General features: G+C 41.3%; 1 protein-coding gene across 1 annotated transcript in view; it reads right to left on the reverse strand.

Annotated features, from left to right (window-relative positions):
• Window positions 1-26,801, reverse strand: part of RBFOX1 (RNA binding fox-1 homolog 1) — a 1,162,992-nt gene that overhangs the window by 885,093 nt on the left and 251,098 nt on the right. The window contains exon 3 of the mRNA XM_059484829.1: window positions 6,800-6,832. Within this exon, the coding sequence (XP_059340812.1) occupies window positions 6,800-6,832 (33 nt within the window). The remainder of the gene's footprint in view (window positions 1-6,799; window positions 6,833-26,801) is intronic.

The raw sequence follows: 26,801 nt of genomic DNA on the forward strand, positions 1-26,801 counted from the left end.
ACATAAGAACCTGCATGGTATAAAGCCATAAAGATTTCAGTCAACAAATATTCTGCCCTTGTTTTGTGATGCCCCTCCTAGGATCACCATGACACACCTGGGCACTCTTCAGGCTGTGCTGGGACACCTCAAAAAGATCCTTTTTAAAAGCCTACATGACCCAAGCTTTTGTCACTCGACTTGAGGTAGTTTATAGTTTAAAGATAATTTATGTGTCCAAGTCCTTGCCAAAGTGGATGGCAATTAAAGCCTAGTACTTATTTAAAGAAACACAAAACGAAGGCTCAAGTTCCAATCATATATATATATTATAAATGCTCTATTTAATAATATATAAACACAGTAAATTAGACAACTGGTTGTGTTTAAACTGATGGATTGCACAATTCAATCTATCTGGGGTTTGTGAAAGTTTGTAATTTCCATTCATTACCTTTTGTTGAACTACTTGCTTTCCAGTGGTAGAAGCTTCTGCTTCCATGAGTAAAGTAGTCCCCAAACCATAAATTATATCCTACAGTTTTGACATCATTTATTTTCATACCATTATACATGCCAACCTTTTGACTACTCAAGATCAAAAGAGTTGCTCTCCAGGCTCATATTTCACTGTAGCTCTCATATTTTATGCAGCAAATTAGGTTTTACAGTAGCAGCTACAGCAAGACTGTCTCTCACACTGCACAGCTTAAAATTACAGCACAGGATTTCAGAGGGAAGGAGCACAATCCTAGAAATTCATGCTCAAGTTAAAAATGGATGAAAACTTTGTACAATTCTTCTCCATCCATTTTGTGTAGTCCTTTTACATCTCTATGTAGCTAATGTGGTTAAACCTCAAAATTTTAAAAGGAAGACAGGATTCTGCCTTTGGTAATAAAAGTTGGAGAGGAATCCATCAAATCCTGGTGCAGGCAGGTATTTGGTGTGTCCAGGGGGGGCTGCACCCCAGGCACATGCCAGGGTCACCCTCCAGGCCATTAATTTCCTTCCTGCCACGTCTGCAATGTCCATATTAACTTGTCAGGATAATTGCTCCAGCTGGGAGCTCCCGTCACTGCCAGTCAAGGCTTTATTGGGGATCTGAAAACACAGAAAGTGCTCAGCAGGATTTATAAGGGACACTGAGTTACCCAGAGACACCTTTCACTGGGAGCTCAGACCCTTAATCAGCTTGCATGATTGAAAAATACATTTTAGTGGAAATAACTGAAAGCACGACATCAAAAATCCCAACTTCTGCACAGTTACAACTGTTCAGTTCTAAAAGCTTGAAAATTAAAAATACTTTTAATTTATAAGTCTTGATTTTGCACTTGAAATTATAAATATTCTTAGATATATTATGCAGAATTATGGCACCATTGCAGTTATCTTTTTGAGAAAGATACCTATTTATATATATATTTATATACTGTATATAATATATATATTTTTATATATATATAAACTGGCACCTATTTATGTGTATATATATATATATGTATGTATAAAAATAGGTACCAGTATATATATATATTTATATACTGGTACCTATTTATACACAATTTGTGGCAGCTTGATTTAGCCAAATCTAAAGTGATTTCAACAGACCTAGCAAAAATTACAATCTTACTGCAATAATATCCTTTTGATAAAATCTGAAGTCCCAGTACAAACTACAGAGATTTCAAACACCTCAAAATACTCAAAATTATGACTACAAGGAAAGCTTTATCCTATACTCCTATAGATATGTAGTTTTCTTTAAAAGCAAGTATTTTCTTGCCAAGGATCCTAAAGATAGGAACTTTAAGAAATACTAATAGCCAATCCTTTATTAGTCATCATGATTGATCACTCCATGCCTCAATCCACTTGGAGGGAAGAGGGAATACAGAGCTGGGTGTGATTAACAATGCACAGCTCCAAGCAAAAGCTGTGGCTGATGCAAAGTATTGATGCACCAGAACGGGGAGAAGCTGTAATCCACTCACTCATCCTGAAAAACAACCTGAAAATAGAAATGGAAATGTCTCCTGTCCTGAGCACACACATCCCCTGCAGTGATGGCACACGAGGTCCTTGCATGTTAAGTGTGCTGGGGAGAATAAAGTAGGGCAGGGAGGGGAGGGAGCTGAGTGACATGTTTTTATCTGCTGTGGGGTTTTAATGCAGCACCTGCAATTTACCCTGACAGCATCCAGCCAAGCATCCATCTCTCCCCAGATAAAGTTCCCACTGATATCATAGTTTTCCCATAGAAATCAATCAGACAGCCAACAGGATTTAAAAATTCGTCATGAGCTAGCAGAAAGAATTATAAGTCTAGCAGGAACAGAGCACACTGCAGAGCATCAAAGCAGCCACCGTAAGACAATATTGGTAGAGGCATATTTCCTGAGCAGGCTCTGCTATCTGTTTACACACACACACCTCACTGACTCCTTTTCCAAAGGAATGAGTTCACCTTGGCACCAGGAGCAGGCAGCAGAAGCAGGAATGGTCCTGCTGGCAGTGAGACCCCAGCTCTGCTGCTGCCTCACCACAAGATTCCTTCATTCCTCTCGTTCTGCATCATCTCCAGAGTGAGTCAGACACTGGGCAGAGTGTGCAGCACAGCCTGGTGGGCTGGGGGCCCCCAGGAGCAGTGCAAGGCAAGCAGACCATAATATCAGCAGCACAAACCCTTCACAGAACCACAGAATGACCAGGTTGGAAGAAACCTCAAAGATCATGGAGTCCACCCCATCCTCAACACCTCAACTAAACCCTGGCACCCAGTGCCACATCCAGGCCTTGTTAAACACACCCAGGGATGGGGACTCCACCACCTCCCTGGGCAGCCATTCCAGAACTTTATCACCATTTCTGTAAAAAACTTCCTCCTAATATCCAACCTATATTAACCAACCTATATATCCAGCCTGTACTTCCCTTGAGGCTGCGTCCTCTGGTTCTGTCAGTGCTGCCTGGAGAAAGAGACCAACCCCAGCTGACTACACCCACCTTTCAGGAGCTGTACAGAGTGATAAGGGCACCCCTGAGTCTCCTTTTCTCCAGGCTGAGCACCCCCAGCTCCCTCACAGCACTCCATGGTGGCTTTCAGGCCGTATCTTCCATGGACACCGTGCACGTTCATCACGTCATCCACACAAACACATTTCCTGCCCAAAGACGGGGGTTTCATGCACATTTACAAATCAAAAACAATGAAATTGCCTGTCCTGCCAGAGGATTCTCCTCTGGAGAATCCCAGGGGGCAGCAGAGGGTGGAAGAAGGGAATCCATGTGCTGCCCTTTTCTGAGCACACTGCTCCCCAGCCTGACCCATTCCTGCCACATCAGGGACATGGGGGGCTTAACAGTGACACTCCCTGGTCATCAAGGACCTGCTGGATCACTGGGTAAATCAGCCACACTTTTGTTATCATTAGAACCATATTCTCCTTATTATTCTGAGGTTTCCTGTAAACTGTGATTTAATAACCTCCTTGGGCTTTGAGCTGATTTTGATTCCATTTTATTGAGACATATTGGCACCCTTTTCTTTATGAGAGTAAAAAATAGGCTTCCTTGACATCCCTCCCATTAAAGCAGGCAGAGAGCTAACACACAGTTATGCTGAACTTGTATTTCAATCAGGCATGACCTCTCACTTCTCACAAGAAGGCCTTGAACTTCACTGTATCATTTATTCAAATATTGCAGAGGAAAAGAGGAATCACAACAAGCTTTCTCTGTTCTATTTTGGTAACACCATTTGTTTCAGAAAAAAGGAAAAGAAATTATGCTTTGCCTAACATAAAGATCGTTTATTCTCACTGCTAATTAGAAGGAAGAACATTCTGGAAAGTCAAATAGTTTGCTGAATGAGACATCTTTTCATGGGGAAAAATGTACATACAAAAACAATAAAAGGACTAGATGCCATATACTTGTAATAGATAAAGTCAGCAGAATGGAAAAAGGGTATTCCTCAAATTACATGAAAATTTATTTTATTGTGTGTTATGGGAATTGCTACAGTGTACAGATGTATTTGAGACTGATCTCAGGCCCATTTTGTAATTGTATTGACAGAAACTGCTAATCTGGGTTTGAACAAGAATCAAAAAAAATCTGGGTTTGAACAAGAAACCAGGGTAAGCTGTGATAAAATCTTTGTGTTTGACTACCTATGCACAAGTTATTCCTTTTTAAGATGCCTCCAGCTTGCATATTTACAAGACTATGACCCTAACAGACATTCTGTGGGCAGATTTGGCAATTATTTTTGGAAGGTTTTGCTGCCTACAGCTTTGACTCTGTCACTATTTGTTGTCCCTTTGTGTTAAATGATGGAAGGAAGGTCCTGGGATCACTTGACAGCTTCCTCTAGATGTTCTCATCTCTGTGGTGCTATGTGGCAACCAGCATTTAGAAAAAGCCCAGCTGGGTTTGTATCTTCCTGAAACATTCAGTAGCTGCACAAACACACTAAGCTCTCATCCAGACTTCATACAAAATTTAGTAAGGGAACACAGCAGTCATCTAAGAACAAAAGAAAAAGGAATAAACAAATTTCAAGACTACTCAGATCAACAGTTCAAGAGCAGAGTAGAGGCTCTGATAAAAGATTTTAGAAAACAAACCTAAGTGCTTTTTTTATTCAAAAGCAGAGCAGAGACCTTCCACACAAGCACTCCAGCAGCAAACAACAGAGGAGCTCTAGTGAGACAAGACCTGGCACCAAGGTAAGCCCGAACAAGGGGATCTGGGGCTGTACCTTTCTCAGAACTGTTCATGAAGACACAAAAGTAAAGCAAAATCAAATCAAATCAGGCAAAACTAAGGGCCACTGTTGTCAAAGCTGAGGAAATGTCCTGTGTGTCCTGTCACCCCCACAGTTATGTAAGACTCAAACCCCACCAGAACTGTAGTGCTGGGCCCGTGTGGCTTTCAGGAAGAAATTTTGGGAAGCTTGCCATTATGTCAAAGAAATCCATCAACCAGTTCTGCATGCCTGTTATCTTTTTATTCGCTATGCTAGGTGAGTTACTCCACTCAACTCAGACTATTTCCCAACAGCATTAATCCCTGATAAAGGAAAATATTTAATTACCCTTTACCTCCAATTAGAATTTGCCCTGTATTGAAAAATATTGCCAATTGTTTCATGAATGGGAGGAACAGCACCCAACCATAACCTCTCACACACAGATCTGTGCCTACAAAGTCAGCAGCCCCACAGGCTGGGGCACAAACCTCAGCTGGTGAGCTCTTAAAAAACAACCAAATGTGTTAACTCAAGGTTTTGCAATCAATAGAGTTCAAACAAACGAAGCAATTCAACTGGCCAATGCAGAAATTTGCAATATTCCCAGAATTTTACACACACAAGAGAAAAACCTACATGAGAACATTTGACAAATAAATAAGAAAACAGACTGTATAGAAGGCAGCAGAGTCAATAGCAGTACCCACAGTGACAAATCTCAGCCCCCAAAATCCTATTACAAAACAAGAAACTGAAAATTACTATTAGCAGGCTCTTGATAGAACAGCACCAAACATTTGAACAGTGCAACAGTGAAAAAACAGATACAAATCCTACTCCTGAAACTCCCTAAGACAAGCCAAGTATGCAATTGAATCAGACCAGCTAAATTGAACACTGATATTACAGTCTCAATCTAAATAAAAATGAATTATCTCATTCTTTTTGCAGTATGCAAGTGAACTCATGTCCTTTGAAGTAACCAGCACAGTTTATCTATTCTCTTTAATAATGCAATTTAATTTACCAAAGGTTCATATTAAAAATTTATCCAGCAGTTAGAGTTACCTACACATTTTGTCACAGTTAAACACTGGCTTTGGAGCACACCACAAATTCCCTACTGTGAGTCTGAGAAGGGTTTCACAAGGAACACTCTGAGCTTCCAACTGATGTTACAAATAAATGACTCAGGCACTCTGCACCAAATTAAAATATCTGCCAGTCATTACAAGTGCAGTGGCTTGTCCAGGAGAGGAAAATGCATTTGAGCACCTTTGTGCTCACAAAGGACTGCCACTTCTCTTTAGCAGTCATTTACTCCAAACACACTCCAACAATCGGGATATTTTCACCTCTAAGAACACCTCCAGACCATTCAGAAACACTCACACATCAAGAGGAAAGCTGACAAAATAAACGAGAGTCCAAAATGATCGAGCTAACCTGCAGCAATGTCAAGCACCTAACACACAACACTGCTGATGACACTCCAGAATTCAGTGAGAACTCAGCACAAAATCCAGCTGCTCCCCCATGCTCCAGCAGCTCATGTGGAGGTGGACAGAACATGTGCCAAGCCCTGAACCACCTCTGCAGCAGGTACAAACCTGCTTGGCTGAAGAGCCAAAATAAACCATCCAAAATGAGCCATCCCATCCATCCCCTCACGAAAAGCTCTTTCTACTCATAGAGTTCCACCCCATTTATATCAAAGGGGAAAAAGGGAAGGGCACAGGGCAAGGTCAGCTTGCACCTTCTAGGGGTGGGAAATAAAAACAAACACTGAACAAACCTCTGAATTGTGTGGTTTTGATGCCATGGAAACCTTCAGAAAGACACGCACAATGGCAAAACTTTCCTAGAAGGGCTTTATGAGCTTAAATATTGTTACACCGTGACCAGATTTCCAAAGATTGGCTCATTAAGCACTAGAAGCAGCACAAATGCCATCCTGAAGTAACTTAAACTTTCACCCCAAGATTGTAAGCAAGCTGGCCCCTCTATCAGAAGCACTGAGAGCTATTTAACATTCCACCAGTATAAGACAGAATTTCCTACCTCAGATTTGCTGGCATCCAGCGATGTCAAAACCTGAAAATTACAGGAAAAATGCATTAGTATTGATCCAACAAAACAGGAGTGGGATTAATTGGCTTTTGAGGTAACTGACATCAATTGGTTCTGATGGCTTCAGGGAACAGAACTGAAGAGAACTGTCTTTCACACTGAGACTATTCACCTCTCTTGCATATCAGAAGGCAAAACCAGGCATAAATTAAAACAGCAGAATTCAGGAATATTGGGTAAAAATCCAGGAAATACACCAAGAGAGAACTGGGAAAATATGTTTCCATTTTTACTAATTTTTAGTTTGTTGATGACAAGCATAATGCACCCATAAGCTTTCCAAGCCAGACACAATTCCCAGGATATTCTCTGGTAAGATTTCAGTTCCACAGTGGTAGAAGCAACACACTGAAGGCCTGAAGTTCCATGTGGAGCGGGATAAAGGAAATTTGGCCAGATCCTTCTCACTAGGGACAGTCTGCTGGGCTGAATTCCAGCAGCCAGAGCTGCCCTGAAGCACCAACATCACTGAGTTCTCTGCCACCCAAGGGGTACACTGAGCTCAGCTCAGGTCAGTGTCCAACACCAGGGAGATACAAAGTCAATTGCTATGAAAAACTGCACAAAATCCACTGCTGGCAATAGAGAGAAATTCATCACTTATAGCAACTTAAAACAATTTATCATTTAAAGCAACTGAAACATTTTAAGACACCTACACACTGCCATAGGTCAAACAACAGACACAAAGTTAATAAGCTCATATTAGACTCTAAGGGCTGTTTAACCATGTCGTGAGACAAAAAAAAAAAATCTTTGTTAGAACTTTGTGTCCCAATACTGTCACCACTGTACTAGGTCGAAAAGCCATTAATAGTCTCCTCACAAATTCCAGACTGACACCCAGCTATGACTCTGTCTCCAGGAGAATAGATCTTCCTTTATATTGGTGTTAATCATGCCTTCCAAAGGACATGCCCAGCTCTCCCAGGAGCAGGAGGAGTGCCCAGCCATGACCCTGCTGAGGGAAGGTGGAGCAGAGCTCAGATTTTATTGAGCAGAGCTCAGCCTGCACAGCAAAGGAGACAATTTGTGTGCAGAGCTGCTGTTCAATGGAAGGCATCTGTGGATTCATCAAAAACTTATTCCAGAGGAATTTAGGAATGGAAATGAACTCCTGTCACATCACCACATGGCACCTGCAATCACAAACAGTTATTTAATTGAACCTGATTAAAACCCAGGTTCAGCTTTATTTGAAATGTGTATCTTTGTCACTAATGGGATTTTTGAAGCTGTTCAAGAATTTCTCTCACACAAGCAGAACTGACCTTATTTAAATTCTATTTATTTACAAACAACCTATCTCCTTTTTGTTGTTGTTCCTCTACATCAATATTTTTTGGTGTTAGCAGTTATTTTTCCTTTCCAAAATAAACCATACAAAAAAAACATCCCATCCATTCCTTAGGTCACTCTGGTAGCATCCCCTCACAAAAATGTCTTTCTGCTGATATACTCATAGAGTTACACTCCACTTATATCAATGTAATTACATCTTTTTTGGAGGCAAATGACTAAAAGCCTATATTGTAGAGGATATACCAAAAACCTGTCTTAAACCAGCAGAATTTGGAGTGGAGCTTCCTGAAGCTGCCATAAATCCTGCTCTAAACCCTCTGTCAAAGGTGCCCATCTTCTCCCTCTATCAGCTTTCCAAGAAATGTGAATACAACTGAACAATGTGACTACTCCAGGACTCACTAATGCCTTGCAAGGCAATTACTCTTCTGTTTTAATAATTCACCTTAAGTGTCCAAAGACTGTATTTCTTTTTTATATTTTTGTGCCTTCCTGGTGCTTTACAGTCACCTGGTGGTCAGCTGGACCATTGGACATGTTATGTCCCTATCTTTCTTCTCCAAGTTATTGTCTGATAAATCCCTGCTCAGCAGCTGAATTCCAGGTAGTTCTTAGAAGCATGACCTTTTCCTGGGTATTACTAGCATTAATTCACTTTTATTTCAGTCTGCAAGCCCATCCATCTCTTCCTGGATAACACACTCTGTGTTAGCAATTCCTCCCAGCTTTACATTTTTATCAAATTCCATTAGCACATTCTTAGGCCGAGCATACTAATGAAAAATTATTAAACAAAATGACAAATAACACAGTGACACTGCAAAGAGAGGAGCTTTCTGTGGACCTGGTTCAGCAGGTCAGGGTGCCAGGCTGTCACAGCAGAGTTTTCATGCTGAAATCTGCAGCAGCACAGCTGAGAGAACATCTGCACCCAGGCTGGACACAGGGGCACAAACAGACCCTGAGTTATTCTGGGAACTCTGCAGAATGATCCTCACACCACAGGGATTGTGATCTTTGATAGTGCTCTCACCACTACACCAACAGAGACAGAGATGGAGTGTTTCTACCTAAAATAATGGCATTCCTCAAGCTAATGTTGAATTAATAAACAGTGAAACACATTCATTTAATATTATGGGTCAAATAACACTCATTAAATTAATGGGCTGACTATTGTTAGTCTGTGAAGACCTGACAATTATCTAAAAGTTTTAACAGTGATTTTTATTTGTGTCTTAACGCAGTGAATTATCATTCTGTCTGTATGACTGATTTCTTCCTCCCCCTCACTCCTACCCCCCTGTTCCTGAAACTTGTAATTTCTAGCCCAGCAGCTGCATCCCCTGTCACCTTTGAGGAGCAGTGAATGAAGACATGGGAGCAGTGTAATGGGGATGACAAGGAGCTGCAGTTCCAAGCCAGCCTTTGCTGATGCTTTTGAGGAAGTGTCTGTGTGTCACAGTGTGATCACTCAATTAAATCCTCTGAGAAGGCACTGCCAGCTCTCCAGCTCCCTAGGAAGAGCTAAGATCTGCAGCCAAGCCACCCCAGACACAAAAACAATTTATTCACCCCTACCCCAGGTCAGAAGCACCTGGAGTGATGTGTCCATGATAAGGCAATTATTGCAGAAGGTGGGAGCGGGCAGAGAGGAGAGCTGGGCTGCAGACAAGGTGTGGCACCATCAGCTCACCTCATTCCCCTCTGCAGAACCCCTTTTGCAATAATCCACTGCTCTGCCCCAGGATTCCTATGAGGGATCAGCATTTTCCCTCTCCTGCTGCTCCCCCTACGACATTTGATGCCCTTGGTGAAATCACAGCAATTTCACCAAGGTGTGGCACCATCAGCTCACCTCATTCCCCTTTACAGATCCCCTTCTGCAATAATCCACTGCTCTACCCCAGGATTCCTATGAGGGATCAGCACTTTCTCTCTCCTGCTGCTCTCCCCATGACATTGGGGGAGAGCAGCAGGAGAGAGAAAATTGGCCTACATTTGGCCCTAATTGAAACATTTGACCGTAACTGAAACCCACAGCAATTTCTCCAAGGTGTGGCATCACCAGCTCACCTCATTCCCCTTTACAGAACCCCTTTTGCAATAATTCACTGCTCTGCCCTGTGATTCCTGTAAGGGATCAGCATTTTCTCTCTCCTGCTGCTCCTCCCATGACATTTGGTGCCTTGGTTGAAACCACAGCAATTTCTCCAAGGTGTGGCATCATCAGCTCACCTCATTTTCCTTTACAGAACCCCTTTTGCAATAATCCACTGCTCTGGCCCAGGATTCCTATGAGGGATCAGCATTTTCTCTCTCCCCATGACATTTGATGCCCTGATTGAAACCACAGCAATTTCAGCAGGAGGAATTATGGCTCAGGTGAGGGATCCTTGTCTCTCTCACCATAATCCCTCTGTGACATAACAAAACCCTGGGTTTATGTCACTTTCCCAAGCAAGATGCAATTTATTCTTCTTGTGCTACGAGCTAGACATGACACAGAAAACACCTTTAAAAATGGCTTTTTTGCTATTCCTGCAGCTTGTACTCAATGCAGAACTTCCCATTCTACATGAAGAATCCTGCAAATACTGACAAAAACATAGACATGGTGATGACACTGCAAAAAGAGGTTTTTAAACTATGTTTACTGCTCCTAGCATATAGAGAGGCCTTATCTTGAGGTGCATGCATAGTTCCTCTCTCCAGAATGAGCAGAGGACAATATTTGCAATTCTAAACCAGGAAGCAAATGGCTGCTATTTGTTACACATCTCAAGACAACACCTTACCAAAAAGAAATAAAGGAAACTGTCTTAAATTAAGTCAGCTCCTCAAACATGAGACTGGACAGCTCATTTAGTATCAGTTTTGTATTAAAAGTACAAGAAATTGCTTATGTCAAAGCTCAAAGAAGAAAAAAAAACCAACCAAAACCACAAGGTAGATGTTCTGAGCCAAGATTCTGATCAGTCCTGTGCCTGAAGATGAGTGATAATTTCACTGAACTCTCCCATCTCACCCACCCCAGCGTGAAGCCCTTTTTCTGTCCCTATTTTTTCTAAAAAAGACATTTCCTTAATTTCACCCTTTTCCAGGATCCCTGCTCCAGCATAACCACAGCTCTGACTCCATGATGTGACCTCCGTGCTCCACTGTGATAAACAACAGCAGGGAAACAGGAGAAAGAAAAAAGATAAAGACAAACCAACCAACAAGCCTTTAGGAATATTGCAATGTGTTGCCATCCTATTGCAGGGGTTCCACACTGTTGTCTCCTTACCACAACAGTTCCATACCTTCTTGGTGTTTCTCATGGGCAGCTCCTCACAGCACTGACTCTTTCTCCTTCCCAAAGCAGCCACTGACTCCAGTTCCCTTCTCACCCAGCCACCCCACTCTTTTATAGCATCTGCTTCTCATTGCTTACAGCTGTGGCCTGGTAAAGTCAGGCCTGTTCCTAGTCTTTGATAATTGGCCCAGCTGCAACTCCTCAGGGGTGAGATTGCTTTCTACACTACCTTTATTTTCTTATATTCTACCCCCCTACAGCAATGTACTGTCTGGCACTTTTAGTATTGGCAAAATTAGAAAAATAAGCCAAACCATATTGTAATATTTCACTTCCTAAAGCACTGTGCCTTTGAAACATGGAATTCTAATGTGCCTTGCCAAATTTAGTGAAGTAATCATGATAAATATAGCTATAAATCTAAATTGTTCTTTAAATGTATTTAAATCTATCAAAAGCATAAAAAATATGCATGCAGGAGAGATCACCTTCTTGCTAAAGCAGTTCTTGCCAATTCATCAGTTTTCATTCACCCCCTCCTTGATTTCTAAAAGCAACTGTGTAAAGTGAAGCAAAATGAACTTTTACATCCCCACTCCTGCCTAAGCCTACCAAGAAGCCCTGCATGACCCTTTAAAAACCTAATCCTTAATGGTCACCCAAGCTCCTGAGTGTCAGGAAGGTGGGACTTGACCCAAAAATGTTAACTCATCAAGGCTGGGCTTTTCCATTTGTGTTCTTACCCTTGTTCTGACTAATGCTCAAATGAAGTTCTAAACTAAAACTATTTTTCTTGATTAACACCTTGGATATTTTTTTAAAACTGTCTGTGAAGGATTTAAGAAGTTTATTTATAGCAACTCCTCTCTTCACAATACAAACAAGATAGCCAAGCTGAGACTCTCCAGAAAAGAAAACTCTCAGATGGATTTTTTGCCTGGGACATGAAAAATGAACGCCTACATTTTTAAATCCAAGATTTAATTTTTTAAAGCAAAGTCCTGGGCCCCACGGAAGCTGTGAAGGTAAAATGCTGTCCTTCAGCACTTGCTCCTGAGAGCACAAGTGAGAAATTCCAGGGATATCCTGCAGGATCAGCTCCCTGGGGCTTCCACAAGGCTAAACACAACAACCTATGGCTGTTACACATGAGTGCCCAGCAAAAAAATCCAATCTATTAAAGGCATACATGAATGGAATATGCTGAAGGGAGGACAGGGGGAATCAAGACTCATATTTCATAGATATGTATCTTTAATTAAATTTTGCTCAGTTTATTTACTGCTATGGATAACAGCATTAGGTTACTCTAAATTTCTGTTAACTCAGTAAGTCTACAGGCAATGACTTCAGCAGCTGATGAAAAATATATCTGCTCCTAACTACATCCTAGTAGTGTTTGTGATGCTCAATTAATATTGGCCTTTTAAGATCTTTAATTTAAATTTGCTCTATAAATCAGTCTGCAAAGAGTGGAATAGTTATCATGGATAGTTCACTTAATGTATGAAATCTCAGTCATAATATCATCTTTTTAAAAAATTCTGTAGTGTAACCAAATAAACTCTCTAAAATAAATAAATAAAAGGAAAACAATCCCTGAAACACTTGTTCTAACTAACTTGTACAATAATTTTCATGAAAGATTCTGTATATTTGTGTGCCTGGTACAAAACAGTTGGAGAACAACACGGATTTCTCTTTGAAATTGGAACTCACTTTTACAAAGCAATGTGACCTGCACAGAACTTGCCAAATGACTCCTCTTTAATATTGGTAATAAACTCCATTATTCTTATAATGAGGTAATGAGAGAAAACATCAATACACAATAAGTTAGGCACAAAAAAATACACAGGTTTTGTATGCAATAAAATGTATGGTCTTTGTTTGCTGTCCTCTTAAAAGTAACCTAAACCTACTTTATCCATACCTTTAGCAAAATATCCCCATGCACTGCTGCCTATGATAATCTTGGCAATTTCCAGAAGTCAGCAAAAGTGGGATTTCACACTTATTAGATGGTAGAAATTCATGATCCAGAATGCAACTGCAATAAACTAAATCTCAAATTCAAGGTGAACAAAGCATTTTCAAGTAAACTGTTGAGCCACTACAGCTTTTCCATGGATTCTGGTAAGAAATTACATTAATTGCTTAATTTAGCAAGGAAAAAAAAAAACTGGAATATAAATATAAACAAAAAGATCTCTGATGTTTTTTTTTTTCACATGTCAATAATTTTCCAAGGCAAGAGGACAGAGCAAAAAGGCAGCAATGAAACAATTCCCTCACCACACTCAGCAGCACTATTAGCACTATCCATTTCACCCAGGAGCAATAAACTCACATTTTTCGGAATGCCCACATTATGCCAGAATAATATAAAAATAGATGATGAAGCAAAAACGAGGCAGATTTAGCCCTGGTGTCCTGCAGTAAGTGCTGTAATTGCACAGCAGCTCATTACAGAGAGCCAGTCCCCTGAGCCTGCCCTGGCCCAGTTAAGCAGCAGTAATAGAAAGCAGCTGTGTGAGGACATCAGGTCAGCACCATCATTAGCCCCGAAAATTGCATCCCCCTGCACCATGCAGCAGCCAGGCACTCACACAGCATCAGCCTCCCAAACACCAGGTCAGCCTCCAGGGCATGAACTCCACCCAGGAACTGCATTAGCAGTGCCCTGGCAGCCCTCACTTTGCACAATTCCAGCCCTGGAATGAGTTTGGGCTGCTGAGCGGGGACAGGCAGTGCCATGGCAGGGGACACTCTGCAGCCTTGGGGTCTCCTCGCCTCTGTTGGGGGACAGGAGCTGGGTACTGGCACTTCCGGAGCTGAGACAACACCCAGCTCTGCCCAGGTCGTGCTGATGCCCTGGAGTGGCCACCTGGAACAGGCTAGCCAAGATTAAGAGATTAAAAGTGGGTATTTTCAATAGATACACCTATTTCCAATAGATGCACCTCCCAGAGGCTGCACCCAGGATGGATGATGGGCACAAGTTTTTTACATAATGATAAGTTAGGTCCTTTTACACATCAGGGGTTAATCCTCCAATTACAGCTTCAGGTAATGAAGTCATTTACTCCCAGTTTGCTCCCCCACAGCTCACTTTTGTTTATACTTTTTGAGGCCTGACAGAATGAGGTGCCCTTGAGTTTCAGGCCTAGAGAAGAACTGTTTTGTCTGAATGAAAAAGGAGAAGAGTGGCTGACAGGCTATGGAGTTTTAGAGCTATACACTAAAGGTGTACAGAGAAATATAGAAGCTAAATCTCTAGGCATCAACATGAAGGTGATGCCTGCAGCCACCACCATCAACAGGAGTAGCAGGACATCCTACCCCCCATAAAATCTCATCTGTTGTTTGTTAAGCGTAACAAAAATTTGAGTTATTCCACATAACTCAAACTGGACAAGATGTCTCACAGGGAGTTACTTTGGTGCCGATGGGGTTCTCCCAAGTGCCAATAAACATCTTGGTTTGAAGGGACATCTGACAAGGCAAGCTGGATTTCTGACAGTCATCCACTTTACAACCACAGAAGTCACACCAAACTTTGACAAAGTAGAAATCTTCCATGCATTTTCCTGGAAATGTGTGGAGTTTGTCCCACAAGTAGGGATGTCTGGTCCATGGTTACTACCCTGGGGTTGAGAGAATCTGTGCATTATCATTATTTTGGTGGTAAATTACATTCAACTCCTAATCCATAGCATTTTTTGACAGCTTTAATATAAGTACCTTGATATCATGCACTGTTTTATGATGTTCTAATCAACTATATATTTTTTTTAGTTTTATGCAGTATAGGAAGTAATTCTGATTAAGATCTTCCATCTGTTATCTTTTGTCTGTTCATTTGCCTTAATAAATAATTCATCTTTATACAAGTATATCTGATTTGCCATTATTAGAGCTTGTGGGACAAAGCAATTCAATTATACCTTTATAACTGCCTTAAATTTAAACTGTTGCCAAACAGCATTTTTCCCAGTATTATATTCGCAGTATTTGTTGAGAATGTCCTGACTAAGGCAGGAATAATGCATCTGACTCCATGTTCTTAGAAGCCTAATTTATTACTTTAGGATACTACATTATATTAAAGAATACTGTACTATACTAAAGAATACAGAAAGGATACTTACTGAATGCTAAAAAACAATAATGAAAACTCCTGACTCTCTCCAGATTCTCCTGTGGGACTCTGAGCTGCCCTGAGGATGAGGGGCAGAGAGAATCCCTTTGTGCACTTAAGCTCCTTCCCAGAACAAGTTTAAATGAAGGTAAATCCTTCCTTAGTGTGGCTTTCACATTCTCTGAAAAAAATCCCTTCTCCCAGGAGTTTTCTCCTGGGAAGCTGAGACGCCTCAGAACAGGAAAACAATTCTTATCTCATTTGCTTCTCCTGTGTTGTGCTCATGTGGAATGTGTTTGCGGATTGTTTACCCACAGGTGATTGTTCCATTGCATTCTGCTGGGAGTTGTTTTCACTCTTTGGCAATCAGGGCCAGGCTGTGTCAGGACTCTGGAGAGAGTCAGGAGTTTTCATTATTATCTTTTTAACATTCAATAAGTACCCTTTCTGTATTCTTTAGTATAGTATAGTAGTCTTTAATATAATATATCATCATAAAAGAAAAAATTAGCTTTCTGAGAACATGGAATCAGATTCATCATTCCTTCCTGCCATGGGAGCCCTGCAAATACAACACACCAGTATCCATATCCATATCCACATTCCTCCATCATTTCTCCATCTCTGCTCGAGGCCGTGGGGCATAGAAACAAAGACAGAGCTCTTTGCCAGCATTTCCATGTGTTCTGGTTAAAATACAGCCTGTGGAGTCAGCCAAGCTCCTCTCAGGTTGGGATGCTCATTCCCACCTTTCCCAGGGATGAGTCTCCTGTTGGGACCAGCGTGTCCAGAGCCCCTGGGCAAAGCAAGGCCTCACCTTTGAGGTCCTGACAAGTTTTGGTCACAAAAGCAACAACCCCTCCATCAATGCCAAAGACTAAACAAGTTCAACTCTGTGCTGATGTCCTCCAAATTGCTTCTCCCAGCACTGGTTCTGGCTGGTTTGTTTTGGGGAAATTAATGATGATACAGCAAGGTCGTGGTACCTCTGCTGTAGCGAGCAGATGTTGACACATTAATGCCACCAGCCCGTGCTGCACGAGCACAGAGCTGCTCCTGCCTGTCACTGAGCACAACCAAGCAGCCCAGCCTAAGAAATTCAGTCTAAAAGGCAAATGTTTGAAGAAAAGAGCTGCACTTTGCAAAGCCATCGCTCTGTATCATCCTCATCAAAACACACCACTTTTCTCTTTTTTAAAAATCAACCCAAAGCCAGCAGAACAATAAGAAACCAAATATTTTTCCCTCTCAGCAGCACAGACAGTTTTCAATGCCATTTGTAAGCTGCCTATTTATCCCTGACATTCACAGCTTGAGTGTATCTCCATTTCAGGTTGCTCTCTTACACCGAGGTAGAAATAATCAAGTATTTTTCCATCTTTTTGCTGGGAGGACTCAGAGCTGAGGGTGCATATCCATGGTGTGAGATTCTCATGGTAAACTGCACAGGAGGAAGGCACCACCATTCCCAAATATTCCAGTGAGCAGTCTCACCACTGGGAGGGAGCAGAACTGGGGTACTTTGATGTCTAAATTAAAATGAACACTTTCTTCTTAATAACCTCATGTCAGCAATACATTTAAAGCATTAAAAAAGGGAATAGATGAGCAAGATGAGAGCAGGGAGATGCTTCACCAGGATAAAGCAATGCACAGCCCCTTTATCTGTGGGAAGTTTAAGATTTGTGGTCAGTATTGTTCAGTTTTAACTACCTAAAGTACTTATTTTAAAGGAATTTTACTATCTTTGGGAGCTATTACTGCAAACTGAATTACACAAAAGGCAGCAGTACCCTAAGAGTTAGCTACATAAGTGCCAATTGTCAAACTATTCAGAATTTTGAGTCATATTTTAAAATCTGGAACTTCTGACAACACGGCAGTCACTGTGGCTGGAAATGGATAGCAATTCTTCCATCAGCCCGGCCCCAAACAGGGGACTTAACACCAGCACAGCTTGAGAGTCCATTTAAACTGTGGCAGGGCTGTAAAAAGCCCTTAACAGAAGCATTTCCTAAGAGAAAGTCTCATCTGTTTCTAAGCTACAGCTGTTGTTCATTCAGGACTGATAGGCATACAAAATAAGAGATGGATCACTCGGTCTCAAAGGCAGATGTAAGCTATTCAAATCCTTCACTCCTGATTTCTCATCATTAGTAGGTTTATACCTGTCTCCTGGCTGTGTTTAATGCTGCAAACCTTCATCCCTGTGAGCTGGACAAACAGATTTGAAATGTCCCAAAAATCCTCTCTCAGCACAGCAGCATTCCCAGCACTGCTGCAGGAGCCACCCTGCCCCTTCTGACCACCACCCAGAGCTCCCTGACACACCAGATATTAGAATTCCTCACATTTATGAATATGGAAAGAGTCTTAATCCTCGGAGTGAAAGATCACAGCAAGAGATGCTTATAATTTCCTAGGGCAGGAAGAAAATAGTGCAATGAATTATGTAAAATACTTTAAGCGTGGGCACTACTGAAAGCCTTAAATTAGGAAGCAGAAAGTATCAATAAGCAACACCTATTCTCTTCAAGAGTGGATCCTCTGACTTTAAAGGTGTGGTTAAAAAGCAGGAAAATGTACAGATAATATTCTGCACATTCCAGAACTTAAATCTAACAAATGTAATAAAATGTAATAACAAGTGGTGGCCCTCAAGGGTCCTGCAGAAATAGCTTTGTCTTTTGGAATTTTCCCTGTGCAAAAAATATTAAAAAATAAATCAGCTTTTCTTTAAGCATCTACTCCAGGATTTATGTACAGTGGGTGATTAAAAATAATTAAGAAGTCCATGCAAATGCTTTCCAATTACAATGTACCATTTAAACACTCTTGATCAGAAGGCTCTAATGCTAAACCAGGTGTTGTTGAAAGCCCCTTTCAAAGCAGATGAAAGCTCTCCTGCCTATGAACCCTGAGCCAGGTCCTTCTGCATAGACCAAAGGAACATTGCGGGGCTGCATCAGTTCAAGGTGATAAACCAGCAAAAAGCCACCAACAACCAGATTCTGGAGAGAAAAATCACGTCAATATAAAATAACAGTAAATTCAGCTCCACTTGAAGGAGATTTTAGTGGAAGCTGCTGTTTGGAAATAAAAAGAACACAAAAGCATCCCTGAAACCCCACACTATGCCCCAAATTAGAGCCAGAGAGGGTCAGGAACACAAAGCTGTTTGCACTGTATGGAACTTAGGTGTTCCACCCCAGCCTGGCTCCATTTTATACCCTGAAATTTCTTTAGTTCTGAGGGAGGTGACTGCTTTAAATGAGAGAGAAGTTTACAGGTGTGTTGGAACCCAGGACATTGCTCTGGCTGCCCTGGAGGACTCCAGACCCTGCCAGGGCGCTCAGAGTCAAAAACACCTGTGCCTTTGATTTTAGCCCATGGAAACAATTACCAGCTTTGTGCCAGGAGTTACAAGCCACAAGGGTTTGAGTAGAATGATAGCTAATTTGTCACAGGGTGATAAAGTAGAATTTTGGGGTTTTAGAATGGGGGTTCAAGAGGCAAGATGGAGGAATCTGGGCATGTCCTGTCCTCCTTCTTGTCCTCCATCTTCTGGGTGATGGTGACACTTCTGGATTGGTTTAGAGTAGAGACAGACTGTTTAACATAGGTGATAGGTATTGGAAAATTATTGTAAATAAAGTACACATAGTTTTTAGCATAAAAAGATAACACCGCCCCGAGGGCAGTGACTGTGCCACAGCCCAACCTGCAGGACAGACCTCAGTGGGTCAGAGAAGGGATGTAACAGATAAGAGAAAATAAACAACCTTGAGAACCAGAGCTGAGGAATCCTATCTTCTTCTTCAGTCGTGGGGCTGGGGAAAAAAAGACTCTTTAATACCTCGGGAGCCATTTCAGCAACACAAAACCTGAGACAAGTGATGTTTCAGGAGTAGCCAAAAAGTTACCCCCGTATGAGAGCAGCCCAGTCCAGGACAAACAGTTCCTAAAGCTGGTGATGCTCAGCACAAGCCTTGGCATCCCAGGCAATTCCTGCTCCAGCTGTTACTAAGAAACAAACCACACAAGAGTTCTGCTTTTCACTTCTGTACTTCTGACTAATCACCGCCATTATTCCACGGGCTAAAAAAGCGAGCCTGTCTCCTGCCCTGTGGTTTGCCTGGCTGCAGGCTGTTTGCCACCCCAGCAGGACCCAGCTCTGCTGATTTCCTCAGGAGCCCCAAAGCCACAGCCAGGCTCAGGGAAACAGCCCCTGCCCAGAATGGAGGGGGCACAGGGGACCAGCAGCTCCTCAGGATAATGCCAAAGGATAATGTGACATTACCTGCTAGAGGGAAATTGCAGCTCAAACTCTGCCCTGAATCTCGTTTCCATGGCTGAGGGAAGTTTAGACAACCCAGCAGATCTAGAAATGGCAGGAAAAGCCAACTCCTGTCCAGTCCCAGCTGTGTGGGGAGGTGAGAAGGGCAGGGCTGGCAGGGGAGGAATGCTGTGGGGAGGTTCTGCAGCACTAAATGCTGCTTTGAGAGGTTGGAGATCTTGTATTTGCTGGGAATGCCCGGTGGCAGGAAGGAATGATGAACTGGAACCCGACTCCATGTTCTCAGAAGGCTAATTTATTATTTTATGATACTATAATATATTAAAGAATACTATACTAAAAATATTCTATTATTAGAATATTATTATATATAATATATGTATAATTATGTATATAGTATATATATAAATATATATATACTATATATACACTAAAGTATACTAACTAAACTATACTAAAGGATACAGAAAGGATACTTACAGAAGGCTAAAAGATAATAATGAAAACTCCTGACTCTTTCCAAAGTCCCAACACAGCTTGGCACTGGTTGACCAATAAGTCAAAACAACTCACATGAAACCAATGGAACAATCACCTGTTTGTAAACAATCACCAAACACTTTCCACATGTGAGCAAAACACAGGAGAAGCAAATGAGATAAGAATTGTTTTCCTTTTTCTCTGAGGCTTATCAGCTTCCCAGGACAAGAACCTTGGGCAAGAGGATTTTTCAGAAAATGTGACAGTGACATTGGGGGTGTGTTTGTGTTACCAGCACTGCACTCTGCCTGCTCTAAAACCACTTGTCTCTATCCACCAGTGTTCCCATCAGTCCATATTGTTAATTTTTTATTTCTCAATCAAGAATTCATGGAGGTTAGTGTGACATTGCTGCAAATACCCTGGCAGCCTAGTAACTGTAAATAATGGATAGGGCTCCAGAAATACCAACCAGCCTCTCGTTGGTTTGGGACACTTAAATCGTGCCTGCCCCAGCTCACCTGCCAGCAAACAAACAGGTTTCTCTCTGCACTGCAGCAAATGCCTCATCTCTCAGGAAAATTAAATGTGTCATTGAAATGGCTGTAGTTTTGGTAAGTGCACACAGAGATCCCACTGTGACAGAGCTCACAAAGATGCACTGAGTGCAACCATCTCCTTTCCCTTCAGAAAGCGTTCTGCAAAATGCTAACAAATCTTCAGCAGCTCTGGTGAATTTTAACACAGTTACTGCATTTCATACCACACTCCAGTAAACTATATCTCCCTCTTTACATTTCTGCTAATTTCTAGCATTTATTTTAAAAAAATATCTATAATGAACAGCTACTATTGAAGGCCCATTTGCTCCTCCCATTTTCCATTTAACCTCAATGATTGCAGCCTCCCTTATTTCCTTTGGTGTTGAAAAGTACTTTTACAGCACTACCAACACAACATATTTGTTAGAGTTCTTCTAATTAATTTTCCATGAACCTTTCAGCATGAAAAAGAAGAAAAATCTCACATTCCTGCATGAAAAATGAATTCTATTTTCTCCATTTCCTTAGAAATTTACATTCTGGGCTCATCTGTGCCACATATTCTTTATGGATAATGAGCAAGGCATCCTCACTTAGCTGTCACTGAGGCAGTGAAATGTTTACAGTGTGCACTTTGGAGATTCTGGCAGCTTAGATTCCAAGAATATTTCTTATTCACGACAAAAAGCTCTGTCCTAAATTTCTCTTGCACATGAACAGAAAAAGATTGATCTGAAGAATCCTTGAACTTTGCTGACCTGCAGTAATGCTGTTTGAAGGGAGGTTAGTTCAGAGACTTCACGCTCGTGATCTGCTTCATGTGATGTGACAAAGACTCTTTTCTGCCCTTAACATCCTGCAGGACTCCTTGGGAAACTGAAAATATCAACTAATGGAGAGACAAATACCTTCATTATGAAGCTTACAAACAGAATACGCACACTGTATAACTTTGGAGAGGATTCTCCTACCTAAATTACCTATTCTGTTACACTTTGGGGACAGGTTATTGACAGGCAAAAGAAACCTCCTGCATGAATCTCATGCCTGTTCTGTGCAAGAGATTTCATTTAACTCATAAAAAAATCTCTCTCCCTAATCACCTCTCTGAAGCCATTCTTTAGCCAAGTCATAAGAATCTGCCTGTTGTAAAGATGATGTTAAGATTTCATTTCTGTGCACAGGTCCAGTCACAGGCTCACAATGACATGCTCAAGCCTCTGGGCTTTATTGAACCAGGGCCTGGAAAAAAATAATCTTTTATGCTTCTTTCTTACAAAACCTCATATAGTTTGAATAAATCTTTGAAATGTAACCAAAAGAATCTCACACGAGATGGTCTTGCAATGAAGCCATAACATCCAATTCATGTAGATGCAGTTGGAAGGTTATTGCTGTCAAGTTTTGAACTTGGGCTTTGAAAGACATAAAAAGTGACAGATTTCCTGTCTAGAATCCCCAGAAAGGAGAACAGAGCCTTCTGCAAACCTCTCCTTCCTCAGCACAGCTCCTGCACCAACCTGAGCCTTCTCAAACCTGCTGGGGTTGTTTTCTGCAATCAATCAAATTTCCAAGTGTAATTATTAACACAGTCTTTAATTAAGTGAATCTGTTCCTTTTGATGCATTCTAAAGAAAAGGGAGTTATTGAATGTTAACAATTCAAACATTTCAAATGCTTTTTTGAGTTCTGACTTAGAAAATCTGGATTAATTCTCAAGGGTCTTTAATGCAGTTACTAATCCTAAAGGAATTGAAAAAATATATTTAAAACTATGTTTTCCATATATTACTCTAAGATGTTCATCAAGAGTAATTGCATTTTGCAGAATGAGGCAACTTCTGCCTTGCCAGGAGTGCTGGTACCATGGTTTTTCTGAAATTTCAGCATTCTACTGCTTATATTATTTCCCCTAGAAAAAAAAAAAAAAAAAAAAAAGAAGATATTTTTGTTGCATAAAATGCTGGTACAGTGGAATAGCAACCCTCAGCCTCCTCAAACACACAGAAAAGTCCCAATCTAAACAATGCTGCTTCAGACAAGTTGTTTTCACACCAATTATCCTGTGACTCAGTAACATCTTGATAATAAATGACATAATGTAAAAGTATTTCTTGCCAGTGATGGGGGCCCCCCCAGCCTTTTAAAATCTTTATATTAACTTGTCAGAGGTGAATCTCTCAGATCTGAACTGGCAGCTGTGAATACACAAACCATATTTCAGCATTCCCTGCAATATCCCTGGGTTTGTTCCTTGGCACACTGGATAGTGACTGGAAAAGTTCTTGCAGAGTTAAATCATGAGAGGGGCAGAGAAAAAGGGAAAAAACTGTGCCAGCCTCGAGATTTCTGAAGGTTCAATGCAATACAACAAATCAGCTGCAGAAGAAAAAAAAAACAAGGGGAAATTGTACCTGGTACTTCTTATTGCAAACCTAATGGCCCCCAGCCTCCTGTGGAACTCTAAATTATAACTTAGATAACTGTAGCAACAGTCAGGAGATAAATTATTATTATAATAGATCTTCATACAATAGCATCAGATCTTCAGAAGGTCTGGAAAGAGCCCTGACAAAGATGCTAAAATCAAAGCCAGCAAGAAACTAGCAGGAGATCCAGTCAAGCTAAAAAGGTTATTCAAGGCATTAAATTATCACTTCTAGCCTTAGTTTTTTGAGAACTGTGTTCTCCATTTAAAGAAAAAAAAAATGCAAATATCTTGAATTCATGTGAAGAAAGTAAGGAGTCCATTTGTCCAAAGTCCAAAATACATTTCCAAAGTCCATTTTTCTAAGTCCAAAATCAAAAGGAAAAAGCGTACATTGCAATTCTAAATTCAATTTGTGTGACTGATCCAGAGTTCAACTCATGCACCAAGGTTGGGAGCCTTTCAATTAATATTTCTGTGTTTTAGCCCTGAATTTGCCTTTACTCTGAGTCTTTGAGGCTCCAGACTTTCCCGTTCCACTCTAAAGGAAAACTCACTGCTGACAATGTGCAAAAGACAACAATATACAGGTAGCAACCAAGCACCTGGGACACACAGCAAAAATTAGGCTTTAATTTATATCAAAAACTTGACCCAAAATGAATGTCCACCCCTAGACAGGCCAAGGGATAGCACAAGAGGTGAGGCATCCTCTGCATTGTGGTGACTGAGAATTTTCTATAGAGAAATGTGGGCTAAAACTTCTGCAAAAAACTGATTCAATTGGAATTCTGTCTGCATTTAGAGCCTAATACAAATTCCAGCTTTTTGCTTAAAAAAAAAATCCCATCCTTCTCTACCTAGGAGATTTGAAAGATGTATTTCCTGGAAAGTATTACACAATTAAGCTATTTTTACTGCTGTGTACACTACAGAAAACCAATTGTCAGAGAAACACTTCACATTTTTCTCCACACTTGTTTTTCTGTGCAAAGAGAATTGAAAATAATTAAAACATTTTCCTTAATTTCCCCACTGGAAAGGATACTAGGGAAGTCTGACTAGCATAAAACATGTATTATTGATTTTTTTTTTAATATTCTTACTTGTAAGAGACATATTCCACTTCTCCTTTCAAGGAGAGGATCTCTGATAGCCATTATCCTGCTGTTGGAAAGGAAAAGGCTGTATCTTCCCCCATTATTCCCTTGTTCTCACACTTCACATGTTACTTGTTAGTGGAAACCTTGCAAGGCTCATAATAAAGGAATGAAAAAATCAGAAAACTTTCCTCATTACCAAAATAATATCTATCTAAATGATGCTAACAGAGTTAATTCCAAATGCAAATGGAAGGAAAAAATGTTAATTTAGAAGAATGAAGTGACAGAAAAAGAAATTATCTTAATTGTGCTTATCAGAAAACTTCCCTATTGTAATTGTGATTTAAATATTGTGGGCATAAGCTTTGATTGCCTGAACAATTCCATTGATTACATATTAATTTGTCTTGAAACACAAACCTGTCTGAATTCAACCTCTCACTTTTTTAACACCATCCATAGCAAAACTACAGAATATTCAAGGTCCCAGCTTGTCCCATCCCCAGAAGGACTCAGCCACCTCCCCCACACTTGTGTTACTATTTTCCCTTCTCAAATCCAGCTTATTTCACATAACCAATTTAGAGAGCAATCAGAGCATCCCAATACAGAGCGAGAGGAGACTCAGCTGCAGGCAGGAATTATTTTACCCACTGGGTCACCATTACCACCAGTCCTGAAGCCACAGTGACCCCAAGGTTTGTCCAGCAGCTCTGGCCTGAGATACCTGCATGTGTGCGAGGAGGGAAATCAGCTACAGCAACTCGGCAAAGCACCTGGACCTGTCAGGAAAGTTCCACAGTGCTCTGAACAGCTCAGACAACTGAAGAATCAAAGTGCTTTTCTCTGCCATCAGCCCCGTATGAGCTTTCTGCTTAATGCTGTCAAATTATCTTCTTTTTGTCTGTGGAGTTTGCAGCATTTGCAGCAGTTGCACTTGCATATCAATGAGTTATCACACAGCTCTTACATTTGCTGTGCAGAGGTTCCTGTGCTGTCTCCTGCACCCTTTCTGCTCCTCTCCATGACTCCTGTCTGTGCAGGGTCAGGCTGCCCAGAGCTCAGGGTGAAGGAGCAAGGCCAGCAGCAGCAAACTGCAAACAGGGACTGTGTAATGTGTGGTAAAAACCAGAGCAGGCTCCCAGTGCTAAAGTGATTTCAGCATTTATTATAATAAAAGAAAGGCCCAAAGCAAGGGGGCCTGGGCTGGGCAGGAGCATTCCCTCGAGGATGGAGCAGTTCCAGTTCTGGGGCTGGGGCTGCTCAGCAGTGATGGCCCCATGGAACAGCACAGGTTCAAAGGGCCAGATGCCCCTTTTTATCCTGTTTTTTGTCCCTTTGGATTGGTTTCTGTTTGGATCCTTCATTTGCATGAAGGTTTAAGGCGCTGGATTGGCCCATTGCAGTTCTGTCCAGGCTGGCTCATGGTGCGCTGTACTGAGGTTCTTATGGTACCTTGAGTGCTGTATTTCTTACAACTGCCCTTTTAACCCCTTTTACAATGCAATAACCAAACTCACAGCGCATGCTTAACAATCTATCAACTATTTTACAACAGTTCCTAATCTATTCTTAACAATTTTGAAGTTGCAAGGTGCACCAAACACAGGGAATGTTTGGCATCTGACTGCAAGGCTTCAGAATGCTGAACACTCCCATTATTAAAACTATACTCTATTACATTACAGCTATAATAAAGAGATATACTATACTATATTATTTTATACTTACTATCAAGAATACTAAAGATATTATACTCAACATAAAGAATACTAAAAGAAAACTCTTGACTCTCTGCCTGAGAGTGAGGACACAGTTTTGTGTGATTGCCCAAGGAAACAAAACAATCCTCAGCAGAATCCAGCCACAAAATTCCTTCAGGTAAATAATCTTCCAACACATTGCACATGTGCAAAAACACAGGAACACCAGATGAGATAAGAATTGTTTTCTATTTCTCTGAGGTTCCTCACTGTGATTCCCAGGAAATATCCTTGGGAATTGTGCCTGCTCTTCTCTCTGAAGAGAGCTGTGGCTGCAGTATAACCCATTCTGCAGCGCCCTTTCCCAAACCAGGCTGTCTCCACCTGCCCCTGGTGCATTCTGCAGTCTCCCATGGTCTGTGGAGATTTGTCTGCAGCCCTGCCCTGCTGATGGGAGGCTCCTGCCCCAGCCTGGAGGCAGCAGTGCAGAGGATTCAGCAGCACATACACCCCTGCAAGTGCAGAGGATTCAGCAGCACAAACCCTGCAAGTGCAGAGGATTCAGCCCTGCCTGCTCAGACACAAGCTGAAGTTGCAAACAGCTCCAGCAGCCCAATTTCACTTTATTTCCATGCTTGT

This window comes from Ammospiza nelsoni, chromosome 17 (genome assembly GCF_027579445.1).
Source record: "Ammospiza nelsoni isolate bAmmNel1 chromosome 17, bAmmNel1.pri, whole genome shotgun sequence".
Lineage (NCBI taxonomy): Eukaryota > Metazoa > Chordata > Aves > Passeriformes > Passerellidae > Ammospiza > Ammospiza nelsoni.